This window comes from Lepidochelys kempii, chromosome 24, assembly GCF_965140265.1.
Source record: "Lepidochelys kempii isolate rLepKem1 chromosome 24, rLepKem1.hap2, whole genome shotgun sequence".
NCBI lineage: Eukaryota > Metazoa > Chordata > Testudines > Cheloniidae > Lepidochelys > Lepidochelys kempii.
In genome coordinates this window covers 11649712-11677322 of record NC_133279.1, presented here as the reverse complement: position 1 = coordinate 11677322, position 27611 = coordinate 11649712, and the positions used below count along the sequence as shown (strand labels likewise).

Genomic DNA, 27611 nt, shown 5'->3' with positions numbered 1-27611 from the left:
CTTTATCAGCGATGATTTTATGTTTGCTATCAATGACCTGGAAGAAATGTTAAAATAGCATCGGGCCAAGAACTGATCCATGTGGAAACTCGCTAGAAGCTCACCCACTCAGTGGTGGGTCACTGTTTGAAATTACATTTGGATACTTATCACTTAGCCAGCTTTTAATCTATTTCATGTGGGCAATGTTAACTTTCTGTTGTTCTCATTTTTTTAATCAAAGTGTTGTGTGGTACCAAGGCAAACACTTTAAAGAAGTCTAAGAAGTCGGGAGGAGGGACAGCTCAGTGGTTTGAGCATTGGCCTGCTAACCCCAGGGTTGTGAGTTCAATCCTTGAGGGGGCCATCTGGGGATTGGCCCTGCTTTGAGCAGGGGGTTGGACTAGATGACCTCCTGAGGTCCCTTCCAACCCTGATATTCTATGATTCTAAGTCTATTACATCAACACGATTACCTTTATCAACCAAACTTGTAATCTCATCAAAAATAGTTATCAAGTTATCTGTTTTCCATAAACCCATTATGGACCCATTGTTCCATAAAATTTGACAGAGTCCTCAGGCTAGGGAAGTGCCTTTTCCTTCCGAATTGCAATTCTATTCCGGTTTTACTGTTTAAAAATACCATTTACTTTCTGGTTCTTGCATCCCTCAAGGACATGCTGGCAATTGCCAAACTAAGCATGGAACACGAGCATTTTAAGGCCAGGCTGGCTGCGCAGTTAAAGCAGCAGCTGCAACACACACTATGCTGGGAATGCCTGTTTGCTGCTAGAGTGACTGTAAAATGGAGGAGAACCAGGCTGGGCCTGCTCCAACCTCTCTCTAGACCTGCACGTGGCCTAGGGAGGGGGGTGGGCTTCAGAGTCTGAGCTCCAGCCTGAGCTACAACTTCAAAGTGCTGTCTACACAGCATTTTTAGAGCACTAGCATGCGCCCCACTACTCTAAGTCTATTGACCCCACACAAGTCTCTTGAAGCTCACTCCCAAATGCTGTGTAGGCATACCCCACATGGCAGCGGTTCGTCCCCTGCCGCTGATACACAGTGGTGGGGTTGTTGCAGAAAGGTTGTTGTGGGAGGGGTATAGCATGATGGGGGAGGTTGTTGCAGGACTTGGGGAGCTGTTGCAGTTTCACATGATAGAATTGTTTTCCCTTTTTTCCTTTTAAATAAACTTGGGAAATTCCATTTTGCAATAAAGGCCATTAACAGGGGTAACGTAGGTCACCAATCCAAGCACTCAGACATTAGAAAACTACCCGATGTAGGGTTGCGTGTGCCCATTATTGCTGCCGCTTGTATGTAGGCATCATGACCCAGCCTGTCATTACATGATTATGCACTCTTTCCCACAGGCCCCTGCCTCCTCGGTGCACAGGATCAGCACAGCGGCAGCTGTAGATTTGGCATTTCTTAACTCTTGCGTGTTTGACTTGCAGCTGAAATGACATTCTTGTAACAGATTTGTTGTGTGTAATTATAACATTACATTGCAGTAGCCCCTAGAGGCCTTAGACAGGCTGGGGCACCTTTGTGTTGAGCGCTGCACAAACAGAGCACAAGACAGTGTCACCACATGGAGTTTACCATCTAAGCTGCAAGCGTGCCAGAGCGTGCAGTTATTAGCCTATCTGCCGCATTGATCACAGCTCAGCACCTGCCTGGGTGGACTGTGGCTCCAGCTTCAGTGTCCATTTGTGGAGACTGAAGGGTTCCAGCTCTGCATTCCTCGGGGTTCTTGGCATGAGCTGGCACCTGGTCTGCCAGTGTCACAGGTACAACACACAATTACAAATGCCAGTAACCCGCCTGACAACTAAACTAACTAACAATGTTCAGTGAGTTGGTGAGGTGCCCTGTGCTGCTGCCTAGACCTGGGGACTCCCCTGGAACATCCGCACCGCTGCTGTCAGGAGACGGCAGGGCCCCTTGCTCTGGCTGCGCCACATACTGGGTCTCCATTGTCTGACCCTGCTGTGATTGTTCCTGTCTGAGACCCTCTTAGGCACGTGGCTGACCTTGCACCCTTTGCCTCCCTCCCTCCTGGGATTTGGAGATGGTGTTACCTGCACCTGTGCAGTACATGTCCATCTAGGGTGACAGCCTCATAAGATCGCAGATGCCCTTTTGTGATCCCACTGCTGTTTGCAGCCACTGTTCCTCATCATAGAGACACAGTCTCATTTCCATGAAGTGGGGGGCAGCTCCTGGGACCCCAAATCATACTGAGGTTTTCTTTGGCCTTCTCTGTCTCTATATATGTCTGCAAGTCCCCAGCGACTCTGACCTCAGTTTCTAACAGTGCAGGCATTCTGGTTTCAATTTGCTGTGGAACAGAATGTCAGCAGGTGATAACTCCAGGCTTCATTGGTGCCATTCTTTAATTTAACCATGCTAAATGTGGATCAAAGTCTGAGTCTGTCGCTTCTTTCTGTAGGTGCTTTATTATTTTGACACCATTTTCCACCAGCTCATTGGATTGGGGATCATGGGGACTCGCTGTTACATGTCCAAACCCAAACTTCACTGCACACTGCTTAAACTCATGCCTACTAAACTGCAGTCCACTGTCATACATTACTGTGTCAGGTATGCTGTGATGAGTAAAACCAGATGTGATGTGCTCAGCCACCTGTTTAACGGTAGCATCTTCTAATATAGCTGTCTCAGGGAATTGGGAATAATATGTAGGAAAAGTAAATAATGTTTCCTGTCAACAAATCCCTGCCTACATTGTTCCAGGGGAGCCCACCAGCATGGGCTCTTTCTCCTGCCTTGTCCTTTATTTTTGATACATACAACAAACCTTAACACTGTTCTTGATCTCACTGTTCATTTGAGGCCAGTTTAAAATCTCTCAGGCCTTTCTCTTAGATTTTTCAATCTCTAAATCAGTGGTTCTGAGCCAGCGGTACGTGTACCCGTGGCGGTACTCAAAGGTCTTCCAGGGGGTACTCAACTCATCTAGATAGTGGATCTCAACCTGGTGATTGTCACCCCCCCCCCCGGGGGAGGGGGTTGTGACGAAGCAGGACTGTTCTTAATGTTTCCTCTGAATATTGTGGGGGTGCCTCAGTTTCCCCTATGCAGTTCTTAAGTATCTAGGTGGTGGGATAAGGGTGTATGATCATTGCAGAGCCCTAGAGGGCAGGTGTGTGCAGGGGTCTGGACACAGACAATGGCCAGCACCCTGTTTCCTGGCAACTGATGGCCTGACCCTTGCCCCCTGCAAGGTGAGAGCTGAAGGGTTGGAGAACAAAGGAATCAGGTGACCTCCTGGCCCGGGAAAGGGACAAAGCCCAGAGGAGGAGGGGCTGGAGGGGGAGTCGGTTTGGGACTGGCTGGGACATGGAGTGAAGGGCAGACGTGGTTGTCTGGCTCACTGCCCCCCAAAATGGACCCAGCTGAGGGGTCCTGTTCTCTGTACCTACAAGCTCTGTGTTAGACCATGTTCCTGTCATCTAATAAACCTTCTGTTTTACTGGCTGGCGGAGAGTCACGTCTGACTGCAGAGTTGGGGTTTAGGACCCTCTGGCTTCCCCAGGAGCCTGCCTGGGCGGACTCACTGTGGGAAGTGCAGGGAGGGGCAGAGGATGCTGAATGCTCTGAGGTCAGACCCAGGAAGGTGGAAGCTGTGTGAGCTGTGTGTCCTGCAGACAGTCTGCTCACAGAGAGGAGACTTCCCCAGAGTCCTGATTGGCTTCGTAGGGAGCAGTTCCAGAGCATCGCCCAGGGACTCCGTGACAACTGGCGGCAGCGATGGGATGTACTGCACCCCGTGGGTGGTGCTTCCTGCAGTAAGTGACTGGGGAGCACTAAAACGAAGGGGGATTGATGGGGACCAGGCGTGCTGAAGATTCAGAAAGAGACAGTTTCAGGGGGCGGTTAACCCCTAGGAGTGTGTGACCAGAGAGAAGGACTTTTGCAGTAACAGGGTCCCCCGGCGGATTGCAACGAGCGGTCCCAGGGGTGGATGAGTCTGCAGCTCGACACTGGCAAAGAGGTGATACCCTTGAGAATGGCTGGCACACTAGTTCTCCCTGGAAACCATGGGGAGCTGAGAGCACACAGGCCTCTGAGTCCACAACAACTTGGGAAGAGCGGAGTGATGCCACCATCTCCTTAAGAAGGACATTGTAACCCTGTGCAAGAAGAGAGGGTTGAGCATTGGAAAGTTCACCAAAGCACAGTTAATCATGCAGCTGGAGGAGGATGACTGCTCTAAGGAACAGATTCCTGACCCCAGTGGGGCTATAGCAGGATCTGGGAGCAGCTGGAGTAGTAGCCAGGTATCCCCAAGACTTCTGTCCCCGACCAGATGGGGGTCTTCACAATCAGGTGCCCCATCCAAGGATCGGAGACGGACGGGATTGGAGCTGAGTCCGAGAGAGCAAGAGGACTGTGAGAGACAGCGAGAGTCCGAGAAAGAGCTGCGGAAGCAGCAGCACCATGAACTGGCGATGGTGGAGCAGAGAGGCATAGGGGACCTCCCAGGGGTGAGTGGGGATAGACCCCGGGGGGCCAGTTCTGCAGGGAACCGGCGTACTAAATTGCTGCCCCTGGTTAAAGATGGGGGGGATGTGGATGCCCACCTCACTGCCTTTCAGCAGGCTGGCAATTTGAACCAGAGGGACCCTGCGGAAAAGTCCCGGTGTCTAGCTCCCTTGCTAGGTCCCAAGGCCATAGACTCCATCATCCAGATGGGTGGGGAGGTGGACAGGCTCCCACTCCTGGTCCCAACCTATATGTCCGCGTGGAGGCTCCTGGGCTCAGGCCCCTCGGACCTCCAGTGGGAGCGGAAGGTGATGGTCAATGGGGAGACATTCCTGGGGTGGTGAGATCCTGGGACAGAGAGAACGGTTGTCAGGCCCCTGGTGGTGCAGCCTCAGATGCTGAGGGGCTGTGTGAGCTGGGTGAGGGTCCCAGGGATGAAGCCCCTCGCCCTGCCTATGGCCCAAATCCCTGAGCAGACCCAGGAGGGGTGGGGCTGGCTGGTCATTTGGGTTCTCCAGGATATCATAGAATATCAGGGTTGGAAGAGACCTCAGGAGGTCATCTAGTCCAACCCCCTGCTCAAAGCAGGACCAATCCCCAACTAAATCATCCCAGCCAGGGCTTTGTCAAGCCTGACCTTAAAAACTTCTAAGGAAGGAGATTCTACCACCTCCCTAGGTAACGCATTCCAGTGTGTCACCTCCCTCCTAGTGAAAAAGTTTTTCCTAATATCCAACCTAAACCTCCCCTACTGCAACTTGAGACCATTACTCCTTGTTCTGTCATCTGCTACCACTGAGAACAGTCTAAATCCATCCTCTTTGGAACCCCCTTTCAGGTAGTTGAAAGCAGCTATCAAATCCCCCCTCATTCTTCTCTTCCGCAGACTAAACAATCCCAGTTCCCTCAGCCTCTCCTCAGAAGTCATGTGTTCCAGTCCCCTAATCATTTTTGTTGCCCTCCGCTGGACTCTCTCCAATTTTTCCACATACTTCTTGTAGTGTGGGGCCCAAAACTGGACACAGTACTCCAGATGAGGCCTCACCAATGTTGAATAGAGAGGAACGATCATGTCCCTCGATCTGCTGGCAGTGCCCCTACATATACATTCCAAAATGCCATTGGCCTTCTTGGCAAGAATGGCACACTGTTGACTCATATCCAGCTTCTTGTCCACTGTAACCCCTAGGCCCTTTTCTGCAGAACTGCTGCCGAGCCATTCGGTCCCTAGTCTGTAGCTGTGCATGGGATTCTTCCATCCTTAGTGCAGGACTCTGCACTTGTCCTTGTTGAACCTCCTCAGATTTCTTTTAGCCCAATCCTCTAATTTGTCTAGGGCCCTCTGTATCCTATCCCTACCCTCCAGCGTATCTACCTCTCCTCCCAGTTTAGTGTCATCTGCAAACTTGCTGAGGGTGCAATCTACACCATCCTCCAGTGGCTGTGTCTCTTTGGGACAGGATCCAGGCCCTGCTCCTGTAATGGCCAACGGTTTGAATTTGAATCCAGGGAACCAATCGGCGGAGAGGGAAATGGTCAGTGAAAATGCAGATGACCTGGCTGGCAGCGGGGAGGAGCTGCTAGGCTTAGGCTACCTGCCTGCCTGTAACCAGAGCCCTGAGGCTGTGTGGGACAGAGAGATGCTCCCTGCCCCCTTGCACACCGGAGAGGGGGCTCACGCTGGCTCTGATGCAGTGAGGAAAGCAGCTAGCTCGGGACAGCAAGGGCAGCGCTGAGCACAGTGGGAACTGAGACCCCAGCTGAGTGGGGGAGACACAGGCAGGGCAGGATATCTGCTGAGTGTGGCAAGGTGCTTGGTAAGAAAAGTTTGGATGAGCCTAGGCAGCCTTGTGAGCTGATGACTTTGTCTAGTCAGCAGTTTGGGAAGGCGAGCATAGTGGAAGATGAGTGTCCCTGGACCTTACCTGTTACCTGGGTGGAGAATTGTGACAGTGAAGGAAATGTGCCTGTGTCTGTCAGGGTATTGACTTGCCTATGGAGGGAGCTGCCCCAGTCTCCAAGCAGTGGTCTGTGAACAGCCCTGTGTGCTGGGAAAAGGGGAATGAGATCCCAAGCTGTGTGTCTGGTAAAGGAGAAAGTGTGTCCGGCTCGTCTTTGTCTGTGGAGCAGACAGAAGGGGCCTTTCAGCCTGTGATGGCTGAGAATAGTGCAGTTGTCTCAGAGTTGGTTCTGGATTCAACTAAAGCCCAGGAAGGGAAGGGTCCTAAGTTTGTGTCTGCTCGGGAGAATGGCACGGTAACTAGGTCGCATCCAGTTAATGTCTATGCAAAATCCCAGAGTTCAGACAATTCTGGTGCTTGTAGTTTGCCTGTTGCTAGTGGGTTGTTGAGCAAGGAATGTCTCCATGCTAGTTCTGTAAGTGAACAGTGTGTGGCCCAGGTGAAGATGGGGGCTCTTAACCAAGAGAACCCGAATTGCAGCTCTCCAGACTGGAGCGCTAGGAGAAGACCCGATCCCAGTTTGGGGAGTTTTGGGGTGGCAAAAGGGCACGGGCCGCATAAACCTTCCCACATGCGGCATGCGAGTGCTATCGACCACCCCCGACCTAAGGGAGGGCGTGAAACTGGAAGAACCTGTTGTAACTCCCACCAAGGAACGGGAGAGATTCTGGGGCATCCATGGGAATGTTGGTGGCTTCGAACTTCCCCAGGTCATTGGCTAAAGTGACCCCGCTCAGTTCGGTCTCAAAGGGGGGAGAGATGTGACGAAACGGGACTGTTCTTAATATTTCCTCTGAATATTGTGGGGGATGCCTCAGTTTCCCCTATGCAGTTCTTAAGTATCTAGGTGGTGGGATAAGGGTGTATGATTGTTGCAGAGCCCTAGAGGGCAGGTGTGTGCAGGGGTCTGGACACAGACAATGGCCAACACCCTGTTTCCTGGCAACTGATGGCCTGGCCCTTCCCCCCTGCAAAGTGAGAGCTAAAGGGTTGGAGAACAAAGGAATCAGGTGACCTCCTGGCCCAGGAAAGGGACAAAGCCCAGAGGAGGAGGGGCTGGAGAGAGTTTCAGTTTGGGGCTGGCTGGGGACATGGAGTGAAGTGCAGACATGGTTGTCTGGCTCGTTGCCCCCCAGAATGGACCCGGCTGAGGGGTCCTGTTCTCTGAACCTACAAGCTCTGTGTTAGACCATGTTCCTGTAGTCTAATAAACCTTCTGTTTTACTGGCTGGCTGAGAGTCACGTCTGACTGTGAAGTTGGGGTGCAGGACCCTTTGGTTTCCCCAGGACCCCGCCTGGGCGGACTCGCTGTGGGAAGCACACAGAGGGGCAGAGGTTGCTGAATGCTCTGAGGTCAGACTCAGGAAGGTGGAAGTTGTGTGAGCTGTGTGTCTTGAAGACAGTCTGTTCACAGAAAGGAGACTCCCCCAGAGTCCTGACTGGCTTCGTAGGGAGCAGTTCCAGAGCATCGCCTGGGGACTCCGTGACGGGGGTCAAGGGATGTGTTGTGGGGGTTGGAAGTGCAGGGCTGGCATTAGGTGGTGGCAAGCAGGGCAATTGTCTGGGGTTGTCTGCCACAGGGGGCACCGCGAAACTAAGTTACGTGCTTCGGCTGCAGTGCCTGAGTTTGGGCTTCCGACAAGGCTCTCATGTGAAAAACAGGCTCAAGTATCAAACTGAAATGTAAATACAAGATTCATATTCCAATTAATGTATTTTATAATTCTATGGTAAAAATGAGAAAGTCAGCAATTGTTCAGTAACGGTGGGCTGTGACACTTTCATTTTTTTATATCTGATTTTGTAAGCAAGTAGTTGTTAAGTGAGGTGAAACTTGGGGCACGCAAGACAAATCAGACTCCTGAAAGGGGTACATTTGTCTGGACAGGTTGAGAACCACTGCTCTAAATGACCTTCATGTATCCCTTGTAGTATATTTTTTCTGTAACACCATAGGAATCACTATCATGATGCGTTTAAGAAAAATCCCTTCAAGTATTGAGAACTCCCCTGGAATTGCTAATAAGGGCTGGAATATGCTATCCCAGCCACCTGGTGCTAGTAGCCTTGATTACTTGATTACTGAGCAGTTGCTCTGGCAATTACAGGCCACATTTCGTCCTGGTTTTGTTTATCAAAATGACACAGAAAATCTACTTCTGGACTTTGCTCCACTGCTCTTTTGTCAACTGCTCTAGAGAGTGTGTCTGCAGCCACCCAGTCTCTCCTAGGTTTTTATCCAATTTGCAAATGATACATTTGTAACTTACAAATTCACCTCTGTATTCTTGGAGCGACCAGGCCCCTTTTGGAAATGGCAATGAGTAGTTTATGGTCAGTTTCAGCTAACACTGGCCTCTCTTAAATAAAGTCATGAAACCTTTTACGCCCACGGACTAAGGGCAAAGCTGCCTCCTCTATTTGAGTGGATTTGACACTTGAGTTTGGTTAGCGCCCATGACACATAGGCAAAACTGGAGTGGCCTATGCTATTGTGAGGTTATATTATTAGAATGGAAGACCAACGAATTACAAAGTGTGCGTACCAAGGAATGCCGCTGTGTGGCCCGTGATCACAGAGCATCAAAAGCTTTGGTAACAAGACAAGATGGCCAGTGATGGACATAAACAGACTATACAACCACACCACCTAAAGTACATCACCAGAGATCACTCTGGGTGGTGCTTGATTTCCAAGAAGACCATGTCATAAGAATGTAAGAATGACCATACTGGGTCAGGCCAATGGTCCATCTAGGCCAGTATCATCCTGTCATCTGACAGTGGCTGGTGCCAGATGCTTTAGAGGGAATGAACAGAACAGGCTAATTATTAAGTGTTCCATCCCCTGTCATCCAGTCCCAGTTTCTGGCAATGCGAGGTTTAGGGATACCTGGAACAAGGGGTAACATCCCTGACCATCTTGGCCAATAGCCATAGATAGACCAGTTATGCTTTTGGCCTTCACTGTTAACCCCAGGTAACAAGTTCCAAAGGTTGACTGCATGTTGTGTGAAGAAATACTTCCTTTTGTTTGTTTTCTGCTGCTTATTAATTTTCATTGGGTGATCTCCAGTTCTTGTGTTATGTGAAGGGGTAAACACCACTTCCTTATGCATTTCCTCCACACCAGTCATGATTTTATAGACCTCTGTCATATCCCCCTTTAGTCATCAATTTTCTAAGATGAACAATCCCAGTCTTTTTAATCTCTCCTCATATGGAAGCTGTTCCAACCCCCGAATCATATTTGTTGCCCTTCTCTGTACTTTTTCCATTTCTACTACCTTTTTTGAGATGGGGCGACCAGAACTGCACGCAGTATTCCAGGTGTAGGCCTACCATGGACTTATATAGTGACATTATGATTTTTACTGCCTTATCATAGAATCACAGAATAACAGAGTTGGAAGGGACCTCTGGAGGCCATCTAGTCCAACCCCCTGCCCAGAGCAGAACCAGTCCCAACTAAATCATCCCAGCCAGGGCTTTGTCAAGCCTGACCTTAAAAACTTCTAAGGAAGGGGATTCCACCACCTCCCTAGGTAACGCATTCCAATGTTTCACCACCCTCCTAGTGAAAAAGTTTTTCCTAATATCCAACCTAAACCTCCCCCACTGCAACTTGAGACCATTACTCCTTGTCCTGTCATCTGCTATCACTGAGAATAGTCTAGATCCATCCTCTTTGGATCCACCTTTCAGGAAGTTAAAAGCAGCTATCAAATCCCCCCTCATTCTTCTCTTCTGTAGACTAAACAATCCCAGTTCCCTCAGCCTCTCCTCAGAAGTCATGTGTTCCAGTCCCCTAATCATTTTTGTTGCCCTTCGCTGGACTCTCCAATTTCTCCACATCCTTCTTGTAGTGTGGGGCCCAAAACTGGACACAGTACTCCAGATGAGGCCTCACCAATGTCGAATAGAGGGGAATGATCACATCCCTCGATCTGCTGGCAATGCCCCTACTTATACATCCCAAAATGCCATTGGCCTTCTTGACAACAAGGGCACGCTGTTGACTCATATCCAGCTTCTCGCTCACTGTCACCCCTAGATCCTTCTCTGCAGAACTGCTGCCTAGCCATTTGGTCCCTAGTCTGTAGCGGTGCATGGGATTCTTCCATCCTAAGTGCAGGACTCTGCACTTGTCCTTGTTGAACCGCCTCAGATTTCTTTTGGCCCAATCCTCCAATTTGTCTAGGTCCCTCTGTATCCTATCCCTACCCTCCAGCATATCTACCACTCCTCTCAGTTTAGTATCATCCGCAAACTTGCTGAGGGTGCAATCCACACCATCCTCCAGATCATTTATGAAGATATTGAACAAAACCGGCCCCAGGACCGACTCTTGGGGCACTCCGCTAGATACCGGCTGCCAACTAGACATGGAGCCATTGATCACTACCCGTTGAGCCCGACAATCTAGCCAGCTTTCTATCCACCTTATAGTGCATCTATCCAGCCCATACTTCTTTAACTTGCTGGCAAGAATACTGTGGGAAACCGTGTCAAAAGCTTTGCTAAAGTCGAGGAATAACATGTCCACTGCTTTCCCTTCATCCACAGAGCCAGTTATCTCGTCATAGAAGGCAATTAGATTAGTCAGGCATGACTTGCCCTTGGTGAATCCATGCTGACTGTTCCTGATCACTTTCCTCTCCTCTAAGTGCTTCAGAATTGATTCCTTGAGGACCTGCTCCATGATTTTTCCGGGGACTGAGTTGAGGCTGTCTGGCGTGTAGTTCCCAGGATCATCCTTCTTCCCTTTTTTTATAGATGGGCACTACATTAGCCTTTTTCCAATCTTCCGGGACTTCCCCCGATCGCCATGAGTTTTCAAAGATAATGGCCAATGGCTCTACAATCACATCTGCCAATTCCTTTATCACTCTCGGATGCAACTTGTCTGGCCCCATGGACTTGTGCATGTCCAGTTTTTCTAAATAGTCCCGAACCACTTCTTCCTTCACAGAGGGCTGGCCACCTCCTCCCCATGCTGTGCTGCCCAGTGCAGTAGTCTGGGAGCTGACCTTGTTCGTGAAGACAGAGGCAAAAAAAGCATTGAGTACATTAGCTTTTTCCGTATTCTGCTGCTTTCCTTTCTTCCTTTTGTCAGGATCCTGAACTCGACCATCTCATGGTCACTGCCTCCCAGGTTCCCATCCACTTTTGCTTTCCCTACTAATTCTTCCCGGTTTGTGAGCAGCAGGTCAAGAAGAGCTCCGCCCCTAGTTGGTTCCTCTAGCACTTGCACCAGGAAATTGTCCCCTATGTTTTCCAAAAACTTCCTGGATTGTCTGTGCACCACTGTATTGCTCTCCCAGCAGATATCAGGATGATTGAAGTCGCCCATGAGAACCAGCGTGTGCGATCTAGTAGCTTCTGTGACTTGCTGGAAGAAAGCCTCGTCCACCTCATCCCCCTGGTCCGGTGGTCTATAGCGGACTTCCACCATGACATCACCCTTGTTGCTCAGGGTTCTAAACTTAATCCAGAGACTCTCAGGTTTTTCTGCAGTTTCATACTTGAGCTCTGAGCAGTCATACTGCTCCCTTACATACAGTGCAACTCCCCCACCTTTTCTGGCCTCCCTGTCCTTCCTGAACAGTTTATACCCATCCATGACAGTACTCCAGTCATGCGAGTTATCCCACCAAGTCTCCGTTATTCCAATTACATCATAATTCCCTGACTTTGCCAGGACCTCCAGTTCTCCCTGCTTGTTTCCCAGGCTTTGTGCATTTGTATATAGGCACTTGAGATAACCCGCTGATCGCCCCTTGTTCTCAGTATGAGGCAGGAGCCCTCCCCTCTCACACGCTCCTGCTCGTGCTTCCTCCCGGTATCCCGGTTCCCCACTTACCTCAGGGCTTTGGTCTCCTTCCCCCGGTGAACCTAGTTTAAAGCCCTCCTCACTAGATTAGCCAGCCTGCTCGTGAAGATGCTTTTCCCTCTCTTCGTTAAGTGGAGTCCGTCTCTGCCTAGCACTCCTCCTTCTTGGAACACCATCCCATGGTCGAAGAATCCAAAGCCTTCTCTCTGACACCACCTGTGTAGCCATTCATTGACTTCCACGATTCGACGATCCCTACCCCGGCCTTTTCCTTCCACGGGGAGGATGGACAAGAACACCACTTGCGCCTCATACTCCTTTATCCTCCTTCCCAGAGCCATGTAGTCTGCAGTGATCCGCTCAAGGTCATTCTTGGCAGTATCATTGGTGCCCACGTGGAAAAGCAGGAAGGGGTAGCGATCCGAGGGCTTGATGAGTCTCGGCTGACTCCGTCACATCGCGAATCTTAGCTCCTGGCAAGCAGCAGACTTCTCTGTTTTCCTGGTCAGGGTGGCAGATAGATGACTCAGTCCCCCTGAGGAGAGAGTCCCCGACCACCACCACCCGCCTCCTTCTCTTGGGAGTGGTGACCGTGGAACCCTCAACCTTAGGACAGTGCCTTATCATCTATCCCTTTCCTAATGGTTCCTAACATTCTATTAGTTTTTTTGGCTGACACTGTACATGGAGTGGCTGGTTTCAGAGAACTATCCACAAGGACTCCCAGATCTCTTTCTTGAGTGGCAACAGCTAATTTAGATCCCATATTTTGTATGTATAGTTGGGATTATTTTTGCCAATGGGCATTACTTTACACTTATCAACACTGAATTTCATCTGCCATTTTGTTGCCCAGTCACCCAGTTTTGTGAGATCCCTTTGTAACTCCTCACAGTCAGCTTTGGACTTAACTAGCTTCAGTAATTTTGTACCATCTGCAAATTTTGCCACCTCACTGTTTACCCCTTTTCCATATAATTTGTGAATAGCACAGACTGCAGTACTGATCATTGTGGGACATCACTATTACCTTCCCCTCTCCCCCCCGTGAAAACTGACCATTTATTCCTACCCTTTTTCCCCTGTCTTTTAATCCGTTACGGATCCATGAAAGGACCTTCCCTCTTATCCCTTGATGGCTTACTTCATTGTGGGACCTTCTCAGATGCTTTCTGGAAGTCCAAGTACACTATATCAGTATTTCTCAACGACCAGTCCGTGGCCCAGTGCTGGTTCCTGAGATCTCCCTGATGCAGTTTAGGAAGGCAGCAAGTCAGTTCTTGGTATCAAAAAGGTTGAAAAACACTGAATATATCAACTGGATCACCTTTAGCCACATGCTTGTTGATCCCCTCAAAGAATTCTAATAGATTGGTGAAACATGATTTCCTATTACAAAATGGATACAGCCTGACACGGCTGCCACTCCGAAAAAAGCCACATCGACTCTTCCCCAACACATCATATTCATCTATGTGTCAGATAATTCTGTTCTTTACTATAGTTTCAATGATTTTGTATGGTACTGAAGTTAGGCTTATCGGCTGGTAATTGCCAGGATCACACCTGGAGCCTTTTTTAAAAATTGGTGCCACATTAGCTATCCTCCAGTCATCTGGTACAGAAGCAGATTTAAATTATAGGTTACATACCACAGTTAGTAATTCTGCAATGTCATATTTGAGTTCCTTCAGAACTCTTGGGTGATATAATCTGGGCCTGGTGACGGATTACTGTTTAATGTATCAATTTGTTCCCAAACTTTCTTTGACACCTAAAAAGAATGACTTGGGGGTGGTGATCTCCCCCACATCCTCTGCACTGAAGACTGATGCCAAGGATTCATTTAGCTTCTGTGCAACAGTGTGGTCTTCCTTGAGTGCTCCTTTAGCATCTCGATCATCCAGTGGCCCCAATGGTTGTTTAGCAGGCTTCCTGCTTCTGATGGACTGAAAACATTTTTTGCTGTTAGTTTTTGTGTCTTTTACTAGTTGTGCTTCAATTTTTTCTTGGCCTGCCTACTTATACTTTTCCACTTGACTTGCCAGAGTTTATTTTCATTTCTATTTTCCTCTCTAGGATTTGACTTCCAGTTTTTAAATGATGCCTTTTTGCCTCTAAGTGCCTCTTTTACTCCTCCGTTTAGCCACGGTGCAATTTTTTGTGTCCCCTTTATTTTTAAATCTTATTTGGTTAGAGCCTCTACGATGATATTTTTAACAAGTTTCCATGAAGCTCCCAGGCATTTCACTCTTAGAATCATAGACTATCAGGGTTGGAAGGGACCTCAGGAGGTCATCTAGTCCAACCCCCTGCTCAAAGCAGGGCCAATCCCCAACTAAATCATCCCAGCCAGGGCTTTGTTAAGCCTGACCTTAAAAACCTCAAAGGAAGGAGATTCCACCACCTCCCTAGGTAACTCATTTTAGTGCTTCACCACCCCCCTAGTAAAAAAGTTTTTCCTAATCTCCAACCTAAACCTCCCCCACTGCAACTTGAGACCATTACTCCTCATTCTGTCATCTGCTACCACTGAGAACAGTCTAGATCCATTGTGACGCAGCAGGCAGCGGGGAGTGTTGACTTGGGAATGTGGCAGGGGAGTTTCACTGGGGATGGGAGATCTGAGAGCCTGTAACCTGAGCCAGGAGGGGGAGGTAACACCTCTGCCTGGGAAACTGGACAAAGGCTGCAGGAGAGAGCCTGCTGGGGGGAGGGAGGGAGGGTTGGTTTCAGTTTGGGGCTGGGTGGTGGAATGCAGGGAACCCCAGGGCTGGGGTCAAAGCTCCCTGCCCCCCAGAAGGCCTTGACTGGGGGTCCTGGTGGTACCCACAAGCTCTGTTTTAGACTGTGTTTCTATTGTCTAATAAATCTTCCATTTTACTGGCTGGCTGAGAGTCACAGCGAATCCCAGGAAGAGGGGTGCAGGCCGCAGACTCCCCCACACTCCGTGACAACTGGTGGCAGAGGTGGGATCTACTGCACCCTGTGAACGGCGCTTCCTGCAGTAAGTGACTGGGGAACAGTAAAACAAAGGGGGATTGACGGAGGACCAGGCATGCTGAAGATTCAGAGAGAGATGGTTTCAGGGGGCGGTTACCCCTGGGAGTGTGTGACCAGAGAGAAGGATTTTTGCAGTAACAAGGTCCCCCGGGGGATTGCAGCGACCGGTCCCAGGGGTGAAGGAGTCTGCAGCTCAATCCTGGCAAAGGGGTGGTGACCACAAGAAGGACTGGCACCCTAGAGGTTCTTCCTGGAAACCGTGGAAAGCTGCACAGGCCTGCGAGTGGCCAGCAGGGAGATGTATGCTAAAAGCCTTAAGAGTGACCTGGTGGAGCTATGCAGGCAGAGGGGGCTGCGCATTGGGAGGTCCACCAAGGAACAGCTGATTGCCCAGTTGGAGGAGAAGGATCGCTTGGATGACCCGATCCCTGAGGGAAGGCGCCCGCTGGACGCAGCATGGGCCCTGGGGCCTGACCAGGCTGGGAGGGGTCAAACTGCTGCCGAGGACATCCCGAGACCCTTCCTACCTAACCCCTCCCTCAGGCATAGGGGAGGCCCAGCAAATACCGAGGGCACTCTGACCCCGGCACCCAGCAGGGGATCCTCCCAGCGGAGCTCCCCATCCCTGGAGCAGAGGCGGCTGGAATGGGAGAGGGAAATGAAAATGAGGGAGCTGGAGGATCATGAAGAGCAGTGTCAGCATGAGGAGAAGCAAAGTCAGCATGAGCAGGAAGAGAAGGAGAAGCAGAGACAGCATGAGCTGGAGCTGGCCAGGCTGAGGAGCAGTGGGGCCCCAGCTGCGGTGAGTGAGGGGCGACCCAAGACTGCAAGGAGTTTTGGTAAGTGCTTCCTGGCCCAGCGTAAGGAGGGGGAGGACATAGATAGCTTCTTGACAGCCTTTGTCAGAATGCCTTTGAGATGCATAGGGTTGAACCTGCAGACAGGCTCCAGTTTCTCACCCCCTTACTGGGCCCCAAAGCCGTGGAGATGTACAGTCGAATGACGGGGCAGAGGCAGGGGACTACAAACTGTTCAAAAAGGCCCTGCTCCGTGCGTTTGGGCTGACCCCCGAGATGTACCAGAAAAGGTTCCGGAGTCAGCGTAAAACGCCTGAGGTCACATACCTGCAACTGGTCAACTGAATGCAGGGATATGCCTGCAAGTGGACTGTTAGGGCCCAAGCTAAAGAGGACCTGCTTGACCTAATTGTACTGGAGCAACTGTATGAACAGTGCCCTTCCGACCTGAGGCTATGGTTGGTGGACAAAAAGCTAGAGAACCCACAGCATGCAGGGCAGCTGGCCGACGAGTTTGTGAACAGTCGGTCAGGGGTAGCAGGGAGGAGTCCCAAAAGAACAGCCCCCCCCCCCGATGCAGAGAGAGAGTCACCATGGGACCTCCCAGTGAGGAAATATGGAGAACCCCCACCCAAGGGGAACGCCTGGCATCAGGACCATCCGACCCGCTCGAGGGGACCAACATGACATGAGCTGCTATCACTGTGGCCAGAGAGGCCACATACGGACCCAGTGCCCCAGGCTCAGGGACAGACTGAGCAGACCCAACCTACCCAGGGTTAACTGGGTAGGGACCCAGCTGGACGAGGGGCAGACAGCCCAGGCAAGGGGGGCTGCCAGCTTACCACCTGCTCAGGAGGGAAGAGTAACCCAGGCCAGCTCCTCCAGAGGGCTGGATACTCTGGACTCAGGGTTCTCGGTTTACAGGGTGGGCGTGGGGCTGTCCCTCCGGAGAGAGTGCCTTGTTCCCCTGGAGGTGGATGGGCGGAAGGTCAATGGATACTGGGATACGGGTGCGGAGGTGATGCTGGCCCGGCCCGAGGTGGTGGTCCCAGATCGGGGGGTGCCCAACACCTACCTGACCCTGACGGGGGTGGGCAGGACCCCATTCAAGGTGCCCGTGGCAAGGGTAAACCTGAAATGGGGGGCCGAGGGCCCCAGGACATGGGGGTGCTCTACCATTTGCCCACTGAGGTTTTGATGGGAGGGGGGACCTAGAGGACTGGCCAAGCAACCCCCAGACCGCCCTGGTTGTGACCTGTAGCCAGAGCCGGCGAGGGGCACTGCACCCCGACCTTGGGGAGGGTATCACACCGGAGGCACAGGACCTTACCCTGGTGGGGAGGGAGCGCCAAGGGGCATGGCTCAGAGAGGCTGTGGCCTCAGATCCGGCCAGTGAGAGGGAACCAGTCTCCATCCCTTCCCCAGCCACTGAGTTCCAGGCCGAGTTGCAGAAAGATCCCTCCTTGCAGAAGCTCAGGGATCTGGCTGACCTCAGTGTGGTATGGACCATGAGGAGAAGGTTGCCAGGAGAAGTTCCTGTGGGAGAAGGGGTTCCTGTACCAAGAGTGGGCTCCCCCAGGGGAAGTGGAGTCCTGTGGGATCAGGAGGCAGCTCGTGGTCCTGCAGAAGTATCGCCACAAGCTACTGTACCTGGCCCATGACATCCCCCGCTCAAGACACCAGGGAATCCGGCGCACCCGGCAGAGGTTGCTACAGAGCTTTTACTGGCCTGGGGTCTTTACCACTGTCCGGCAGTATTGCCGATCCTGTGACCCCTGTCAGAGGGTGGGGAAGGCCCGGGACAAGGGGAAAGTGGCTTTGAAACCTTTGCCCATCATAGAGGAACCTTTTCAGAAGGTGGCCATGGACATAGTGGGACCTCTCAGCAAGACGACCCGGTCAGGGAAAAAAATACATTCTGGTGATGGTAGATTTTGCCACCCACTACCCCGAGGCGGTGCCCTTTGCTTCAATGGAAGCAGACACTGTGGCAGATGCGCTCCTGACCATTTTCAGCCGAGTGGGGTTCCCCAAGGAAGTCTTGACAGACCAAGAATCCAACTTCATGTCAGCCCTGCTCCGGTACTTGTGGGAGAAATGTGGGGTCTGGCACAACTGGGCCTCAGCTTATCACCCCCAGTCCAATGGGCTGGTGGAGAGGTTTAGTGGGACGCTAAAGATGATGCTGAAAACCTTTATGCACCAGCACCCGCAGGATTGGGACAAGTACTTACCTCACCTGCTGTTCGCGTACAGGGAGGTACCCCAGGAGTCTACCAGATTTTTGCCTTTTGAACGGTTATATGGAAGGAGGGTAAGGGGCCCCCCTGGACCTGATGAGACACAAATGGGAAGGGAGGGCCACTCCCAATGGAGAGTCAATGGTGGAGTATGTCCTGATCTTCCGAGAGAGACTTGCTGAACTCATGGGCCTGGCCAGGGAGAATCTGGCCAGAGCCCAGAAGAAGCAGAAGGTCTGGTATGACCGTATGGCGCAGGCCTGTGCTTACGCCCCCGGGGATCAAGTGATGGTTCTCATCCCCGTGAGAAAGAACAAACTACAGGCCGCCTGGGAGGGCCCTTTCAAGGTTGTCAAGCAGCTAAATGAGGTAAACTATGTGGTGGAGCTGTCTAATCAGGCACACCACTGCCCGGTGTACCATGTGAATATGATGAAGCCATATTATGCCAGGGGGAATGTGGTGTTGGCAGTGTGCGGACACTGGGAGGAGCAGGGAGATGACCCTTTAGTAGATCTATTCCCTGGGACCAGAGCTGGTTCACCCCTAGAAACAAATTCCCCTCTCGGATCAGCTAACCCCTGCCCAGCAAGCTGAGGTCAGGGGGGTGCTGCATCCGTACTGACAGCTGTTTTCTGACCAGCTTGGATGCACTAATCTGACTGTGTGCCGGGTGCAGATAGGATCGCACCCGCCGATAAGATGCTCCCCCTTCCAAGTCACAGGGAAAACTGCTCAGGACCTGGAAAGAGAGGTCAGGGACATGCTGGCTTTGGGGGTGATCCAGGCAACTGCCAGCCCTTGGGCCTCGCCGGTGATGCTGGTCCCCAAAAAGGACGGGTCGATCCGGTTCTGTGTGGACTATCAGAAGCTCAATGCCATCACTGTATCTGATGCCTACCCCGTGCCCAGGCCTGATGAGCTCCTAGACAAACTGGGAGGAGCTTGATACCTTACCACCATGGACCTTACAAAGGGCTACTGGCAAGTGCCGTTGGATGTAGATGCCCGGCTGAAATCGGCCTTTATCACCCCTCTGGGGCTCTATGAGTTCCTGACCCTGCCTTTCGGCCTCAAGGGAGCGCCAGCCACCTTCCAGTGCCTGGTGGATCAGCTACTGAGGGGGATAGAGAGTTTTGCCGTGGCGTATATTGATGACACCTGTGTGTTTAGTCAGACCTGGGAGGACCATGTGTCCCAGGTTAGACAAGTGCTGGACCGACTCCAGGAGGCTGGGCTGATCAAAAGCGGAGAAGTGCAAGGTGGGGGTGGCTGAAGTATCTTACCTGGGCCATCGGGTGGGGAGCAGCTGCCTAAAGCCAGAACCAGCTAAGGTGGAGGTGATCAGAGACTGGCCCGCTCCCCACACCAAAAAGCAGGTCCAAGCCTTTACTGGGTTGGCAGGATACTACCGAAGATTTGTGCCCCACTTTAGCACCATAGCCACCCCCATCACTGAGCTATGCAAGAAGGGGAAGACAGACAGACAAGGTGGTCTGGACCGAGCAGTGCCAGGAGGCTTTCCGGGCGCTGAAGGAGGCTCTGGTCAGTAGCCCAGTTCTGGCAAACCCAGACTTTGACAAGCCCTTTGTGGTGTTCACCGACGCCTCAGACATGGGACTGGGGGCAGTGTTAATGCAGGAGGATGAAAAGGGGGAGACACACCCCATCGTGTACCTGAGCAAGAAGTTGCTACCCCGGGAGCATCACTACGCAGCCATCGAGAAGGAATGCCTGGCCATGGTGTGGGCCCTCAAGAAACTAGAGCCATATCTCTTCGGGCGACACTTCACCGTGTACATGGACCACTCTCCCCTGACCTGGCTGCACCAGATGAAAGGAGCCAACACCAAACTCCTGAGGTGGAGCCTGCTCCTGCAGGATTATGACATGGATGTGGTCCATGTGAAGGGAAGCGCCAACATGATAGCAGATGCGTTGTCCCGGAGAGGGGGCCCTGAACTTCCCCAGGTCACTGGTCAGAGTGACCCCGCTCAGTTCAGTCTCGAAGGGGGGAGAGATGTGACGCAGCAGGGAGCGGGGAGTGTTGACCTGGGAATGTGGCAGGGGAGTTTCACTGGGGATGGAAGACCTGAGAGCTTGTAACCTGAGCCAGGAGGGGAGATAACACCTCTGCCTGGGAAACTGGACAAAGGCTGCAGGAGAGAGCCTGCTAGAGGAGATCTGGTTTCAGTTTGGTGCTGGGTGGTGGAATGCAGGGAACCCCAGGGCTGGGGTCTAAGCTCCCTGCCCCCCAGAAGGACTTGACTGAGGGGTCCTGGTGGTACCCACAAGCTCTGTTTTAGACTGTGTTTCTATTGTCCAATAAACCTTCCATTTTACGGGCTGGCTGAGTCACAGTGAATCTGAGGAAGAGGCCCCGGACTCCCCCACACTCTGTGACATCCATCCTCTTTGGAACCCCGTTTCAGGCCGTTGAAAGCAGCTCTTAAATCCCTCCTCATTCTTCTCTTCTGCAGACTAAACAATCCCAGTTCTCTCAGTCTCTCTGCATAAGTCATGTGTTCTAGCCCCCTAATCATTTTTGTTGTCCTCTGCTGGACTCTTTCCAATTTATCCACATCCTTCTTGTAGTGTGGGGCCCAAAACTGGACACAGTACTCCAGATGAGGCCTCAACAATGTTGAATAGAGGGGAATGCTCACATCCCTCGATCTGCTGGCAGTGCTCCTACTGATACAGTTCAAAATGTCGTTAGCCTTCTTGGCAACAAGGGCACACTGTTGACTCATATCCAGCTTCTTGTCTTGTGACTGTTCCTTTTAATTTTTGCTTAACTAGCTTCTTCATGATTGCATATTTCCCCTTTTTTTAAGTTAAATGCTACTCTGATGGGGTTTTTTTTTTTTTTTTGGTATTTCCTGTGCACCCCCAATGTTGGTAAGTTTAATTGCATTATCATTGTTTTTACTAAGCGGTTCAGCTATATTCACCCCTTGGACCACATCTTGTGTTCCACTTAGGACTAAATCAAGAATTGCCTCACCCCTTGTAGGTTCCAGGACTAGCTGCTCCAAGAAGCAGTCATTAATAGCATCTAGAAATTTTATCTTTGCATCCCATCCTGAGGTGACATGGACCCAATCAATATGGGGAGAGTTGAAATCCCCAACTATTATGGAGTTTTCTGTTTTTGTAGCCTCTCTCTCCTGAGCATCTCTTATCCCTTTGGGATTTGTTGTCATGATGATGATGGAGGATATGCTTGGAGATGTCCGTAACAGCATGGCACCCACCTCTTGCAAGCACCCTCTTCTGGTTGGCTGTGTCTGCAGTCTTTAAACCAGTCCTGGCCCTCATATCGGGCCGTACTCTCAGGGCTTCCTCCCTGGAGGCAGTGGTTTCACCCTTTTAGTCTGTTTTGGCCCCAGCACTCCAGCTGGCCTTCCTGACAGCTCAGTCCTCTTCTGTGGATTTACTGCTGTCCAGTTGTAGGCCCTTCTCCAGTGGTCTATTGGGGGTGGGATCCAGGCCTGCCCACTACTCTGGGTCTCAGCCCAGGGACCCTAAGAATAGCAGCCACACGCTTGCATGTTCTTTTAGCAAAACTGCCTTCAGTTCCCTGGGCCACTTCCCTGTGGCCTCAGCCTTCACCAATACCTTACCCTTGGCTCAGGGCTCTACTAAACTCTGTCCCAGCAGCCAGCCAATAGCTCTTCCTCACTCCCGCAGTCCCTACTAGCACTGAGCTGTCCATTGTGTTGCAGTGCCCTTGGTCAGTCAGGAGCATCATCTGAACTCCTCTGTCTCTGACTCCTCAGCTCCCTTTTTATAGGGCCCTCCTGGGCCCTGATTTGCTGCTTCCCCTGCAGTCACTGATACACACCTATGCACTGACACCAGCTCTTGCCCCTTTTTGACCTGAGCAGCTAGTCAGAGTTTGGGGCTGTGGGGGAGTAGAAATTGGTAATAGCCATTTCTGTGATGCCATTTTGTTTATTTCAAAGAATGTAAAAAATCCTGTAGTCTGAACACAGAAAGAATTGAAAAGCAGGGAGGAGCTTAAAGCCTCTTTAGCCAACAGACCCCAAAGTTCTCCCTCCAGCTTCTTCCAGGGTCACACTGGGTATGTTTACACCACACTTAGACACCCTCGGCTGGCCCCTGCCAGCTAACTGGGGCTTGTGAGGCTCAGGCTAAGGGCCTGTTTAACTGTGGCCTGGGGGAGCTGGCTTGGGCTGCAGCCTGAGCTTTGGGCCCCTCCCACCTTGCAGGGTCTTAGCGCCCGGGCTCCAGCCAGAGCCTGGAAATCTACACCGCAGTTAAACAGCCCCTTAGCCCAAGCACCGTGAGCCCCAGTCAGCTGGCACAGGCCAGCCGCAGGTTTTCATTGCAGTGTAGAAATACCCACTGTGTTCACTGGCTACTGCTTGGCTTTCTTGCTTTATGCCTCTGCCCTGTATCTGTCTATTCTCAGTTTCTGTGGGTTCTGCTGTCAGACACACCACAAACTGCAAAACACCAATACATGCATAAACACATACTTACATACGTACAGACATACACACATTACATGTCCACACATGCATACACCCCCCCCTTACACTCACATATGTTAAATGTTTCCACATAAACTAGGGGTGGGCAAACTACAGCCCCCGGACTGCATCCAGCCCATTAGACCTTTTAATCCAGCCCTCAAGCTCCAGTTGGGGAGCAGAGTGAGGGGCTTGCCTCACTCCATGCATACCGTGGCTCCTGGAAGCAGCAGCATGTCCCCCCTCTGACTCCTACACGTAGGGGCAGTGTGACAGGGTTGGGACTCACCACCACAGCACCTCCTGTTGGTCACTGTGGGAATTAGCTCAGTCCATGTGGAGCACCCTCCGCTGGTAGTGTCCCATCCATCTCTTGCCCTCTGTTGGCATCTGGACCCACATTGCTCCCTTCTCGCAGCATCCTCTTCAGAACACTGCCCTCCAGCAGTGCCCCCTCATCCACGCTCACCCCCTTCCAGGGGGCAGTTAACAGCAGTCTTTCCACTTTGCCCCAACCACAGTGGCCAACCACACCCCCAGACTCTAAGCCCTTTTGTCAGGGGTCGGGTGCAGTCCGCTATGGCCACTTCTAACAGCCAGGTGTAAGGGCAAGGAGTGGACCCAGGCTCACATTCTACTCTGGGTCCCAACTCAGGGACCCTTTGGTGGCAGCCTTCCTGCCTGCCCTCCATCTCTCCTTCTGGGCCATTTCCCCTTCAGCCCCTTTGCACCAGCTAGGCCCTTTCCCCAGGGCCTGCAGCCTGGCAGGTACCAGGCTGGAGTTCCCTTCTGCTCCCCTGGCCTGCCCAGTACTGCACTGTCCCTGGTGCTAGTCTCCTCACACAGGATACAGACCTTCACCCTCTGAAGGCCTAGGAGAAACTACCTGCTTCTTGCCTGGGCAGCCTTTATATAGGGCCTAGCCTGGCCCTGATTGGCTGCCTCTTGCTCAGCCCTGATTGGCTCCCCGCAGGCTCTCTCTGATTGACTGACTGTCTGCGCAGCCGCTCTGGTCTGCTGTAGCCCAATCTGGCCTGGCGGTGGGGGCCACAGGCAGCCAGGGGGCTGTACACACTGATCCTGCCCCAAGTGCCAGTTCTGTAGCTCCCATTGGCCAGAGCACTCACCCCCCTGCACCCCAACCCCCTGTCCCAGCCTGCATCCCTCTCTCACACCCTGAACCCCTCATTTCTGGGCCCACCCTGGAACCCACACCCCCAGCCCAGAGCCCATACCCCCTCCCACACCCCAACCCCCTGCCTCAGCCTGGAGCCCCCTGCAATACTCTGAACCCCTCTGCTCAACCCCAAGCCCTCCTGCATCCCAAACCCCTCATCCCTGGCCCCACCCCAGAGCCTGCACATCCAGCCAGAGTCCTCACCCCCTCCTGCATCCCAACTCCCAATTATGTGGGCATTCATGGCCCGCCATATAATTTCCATACTCAGATGTGGCCCTCAGACCAAAAAGTTTGCCTACTCCTGACATAGACCCCCCCCCTCCCCCAACAGCCCCATGTGAAAGGAGGGGACAGCTAGTACTCCCTGTGAGTCTCGCAGCCCGCACTCAGGGCAGCAGAGCACTTTGTGACAGTGGCAGGGGGCATGCCCGGCCCCCTGCCCAGCATGGATTACATCTGAGGGACTGGTCCGGCCTCTCCTGCTGCACGTGCTGCTTGGGGACCCACTGCACGGTCAGCACTATCGCTAGCCTGGAGTCTGCCCCAGCCTGTTGCTGAGCTGGCTGCTGGCTCCGCTCCCTGCAGCAGCCTCCAGAATCACTGGGCATGCTGGAGCCAGCTGGGCTCTGGGCCAGGGCGGGCAGGGGAGCCAGGAGACCCAGGGACCCTGAGAGGGCAGGGGATCCAGAGGCCTGGAGCAGGAAAGTCCTCCCTAGATATTCAGCCCAACACCTGTGTCGTGCCTCCCACCTGGGACTGAAGGGGAGAGAGAACATGGGAGGGGGAGCCTCTGGGATCCTGCATTCCCTTCCTCTCCCTTTGCTTTGGGTTGATATGCCCTTCCTCACCCCACAGAAGGGGCCATCCACCCTGATGCTCCAGCGTAGCCAGAACTCCCCAAGGACTCAGCCTCCCCAACCCCCATGGGCTGAGCCAGCCCTCCCCCACTCTGTGAGCCACCCCTCCCCTTCTTCCCCCTGAGCCATGTCCACCTTTCAAACTGATTATTATTTATCATTGTTCTGTTCATTGCATCCACCTGTCCCTCTTGGAGTGGGGAACAAGTCCTGCTGGTCCAGCCTCTGCCCGATGGGCAGGGATTCCCACTGCACCAGCCTGTTCCTGATGCGCGGGGGATTCACACTGCGCCAGGCTGTCCCTGATGGGTGGGGGATTCCCATTGCACCAGACTGTCCCTGGTGCGTGGGGGATTTGCACTGCTCCAGCATGTCCCCAGTGAGCAGGGGATTCACACTGCTCCAGGCTGTCTCCGGTGGGCAGGGGATTCACACTGCACAAGGCTGTCCCCAATGGGTGAGGTATTTTCACTGCACCAGGCTGTCCCTGATGGACAGGGGATTCACACTACACCAGGCTGTCCCTGGTGGGCTCGTGGGTTGCAGTCCCAACTGCCCTCGCCGATTCTCACATACATGGTGGGTGCAGGGGGCTCAGGCGCAGACCATAGTCAGGGTGCAGCATAGGCAGAAGGCCACACCTGTCCCTATGGAAAGGGCAGTGCCAGGTGCTGCCTGGAATCAGGATCTGCTCCATGTGGGTGATGCCAGAGAGTCCAGGATGGAGGGGACCTCAGGCCCAGGGTGAATGACCAGCCTAGTGCTGACTCTGCACCCAGCCCACATGGCCTGTGTGCTGTCCTGCTGTGGGCGTGGGCCCTGGCAGAGCACCCAGCAGCTGCTATCTCTAGGGATGGGGAGGGTGAGTTGGGCACAACAGGAAAAAGGCCTCTTTGTACAGCCAGTGGGAGTGGAGCCACCTACAGCCAGGGCTGTGTGCTGGGGCTACTGGCCAGGGGCTTTCGGCTCTGGCCTGGCAAAGGAGCAGAGGCGGGACGAGAACTTGGGGCCATGACCCCAGGGAGTGGGGCGGCTGGAATGTGCCTCTCAAGGCCCAGGCACGGACATGCAGCAGGGGTCAGCCAGCGGCAGGGGTTACACTCCCATCTGGCCAAAGACGGTCTTTCACCTTCATCCCAGTGCACACAGGGAGGAGCCTTGGCTGCTGGGAGACGGATGGTGCCCAGCACAGGGTGGGCCCAGGAGCACAGGGGTCAGCCCAAGCTGATATCTGCCTGTTTGCCCCCAGAGAGCCAGCCCACGACATCTGATGAGACGGTGGTGGCAGGTGGCACCGTGGTGCTGAAGTGCAGGGTGGAGGATCCCGACGACTCCTCACTGCAGTGGTCCAACCCAGCCCAGCAGACGCTCTACTTTGGGGAGAAACGAGGTATTGCCAGCAGCCCCAGCTGGGCCTGGAAGGGCCCTGCTCGCCTCTCCCTGGGCCTCAGGTTAGACTGGCTGTGAGGGGAACAGGCTCCAGAGAGCACTCCTCAGCCTTTCCCCCTGCATGAGGAGTGGGATGAGAGGGAATGGTGCCCCAAGGGAGTTGGGGAGCAGCATCCCGGGGCAGTGGAAAGGGGAAGCAGTACTCCAGGGAACAGGACAGGGGCAGAGGGGAAACAGTGACCCTGGCGGGGGGAGAGGGGGGAGGTGCAGCAGTACCCTGCGTGGATGAGGGGAAGCAGTGCCCCACGGGGATGGGATGAAGGGAAACAGTGCCCCACAGTGGGAGTGGAAGCAATGCCCCACAGGGCGAAGGGGAAGAAATGCCTCACAGGGGGAGGGAAAGCAGTGCCCTGTGGGAACGGGGTGAAGGGAAGCAGTGCCCCATGGGGACGGGGAGAGGGGAAGCACTGCACCATGGAGGGAGGGGAACCAGTGCTCAGTGCAGGAGGATGTGCTGCTGGGTTGAAGCGTGACCTGGCAGCTCCTGCTGGCTCCCGGTCCTGGCCAGCATAGCTAATCCCTCTTGCTCTGGCCCCAGCGCTCCGGGATAACAGGATCCAGCTGGTGAAGTCCACACCCAACGAGCTGGCCATCAGCATCAGCAACGTGGTGCTGGCGGATGAGGGCGAGTACACCTGCTCCATCTTCACCATGCCTGTGCGGACGGCCAAGGCCCTCGTCACCGTGCTGGGTGAGGGCTTGCGACTCCCTTCCCCTGGGGAACCCGCTCAGCACCCTGGGCAATGGAGCCTGCTTGTGCACAGGGCCCAGTGAGTGTGACCCTGGCCTGGCAGCAGCCTGCACGATCCCCTCCCCCAACCTGCCAGCTCCTGGTGCTGGGCCCCTGCTGTTGCTGAGGGGTGGGTGCCCCAGCCCTCAGAGGCCTGGCCACAGCCCCTGGGGACTCTCCTGGGTTCCCCTCCAAGCTGCAGGGCCTGGATTCTCCTCACAGCCCCAACCTGAGCGCAGCCAGCCACTCCCACTCTGCAGCCAGTGGCAAAGCCTCCAGCCAGGGCTCCGTGTCTGGGCGTATCCCTGTGTCTGCATGTGCCCATGTGAATGTGTGTCTGAGTGTGTCCGTGTGTCTGCCCCTTCCCATTTGTACGTGTGTCTGTGTGTGCCCCAGTGTCTGTGTGTGCACGTGTCTCTGTATCTGTGTGTCTTCCTGTCTGTTTGCGCCTGCCCTGTTCTCTGCGCCCGCCCTTGTCCTGCCCGTGCTCGGGAGGAATCAGGAGGGGAGTTCAGGGGTGCGGAGGGACAAGACGTTCTCTGTTCCTTGCCCTCTCCCCCAG

At 53.2% G+C, this 27611-nt stretch overlaps 1 protein-coding gene across 3 annotated transcripts in view; it reads left to right on the top strand.

The window, feature by feature from the left end:
- Window positions 1-27611, top strand: part of CADM3 (cell adhesion molecule 3) — a 152798-nt gene that overhangs the window by 76363 nt on the left and 48824 nt on the right. For all 3 annotated transcript variants that reach the window (XM_073322545.1, XM_073322543.1, XM_073322544.1), the window contains 2 exons: window positions 26120-26260; window positions 26858-27010. In XM_073322545.1, coding sequence (XP_073178646.1) covers window positions 26120-26260; window positions 26858-27010 — 294 coding nt within the window. The remainder of the gene's footprint in view (window positions 1-26119; window positions 26261-26857; window positions 27011-27611) is intronic.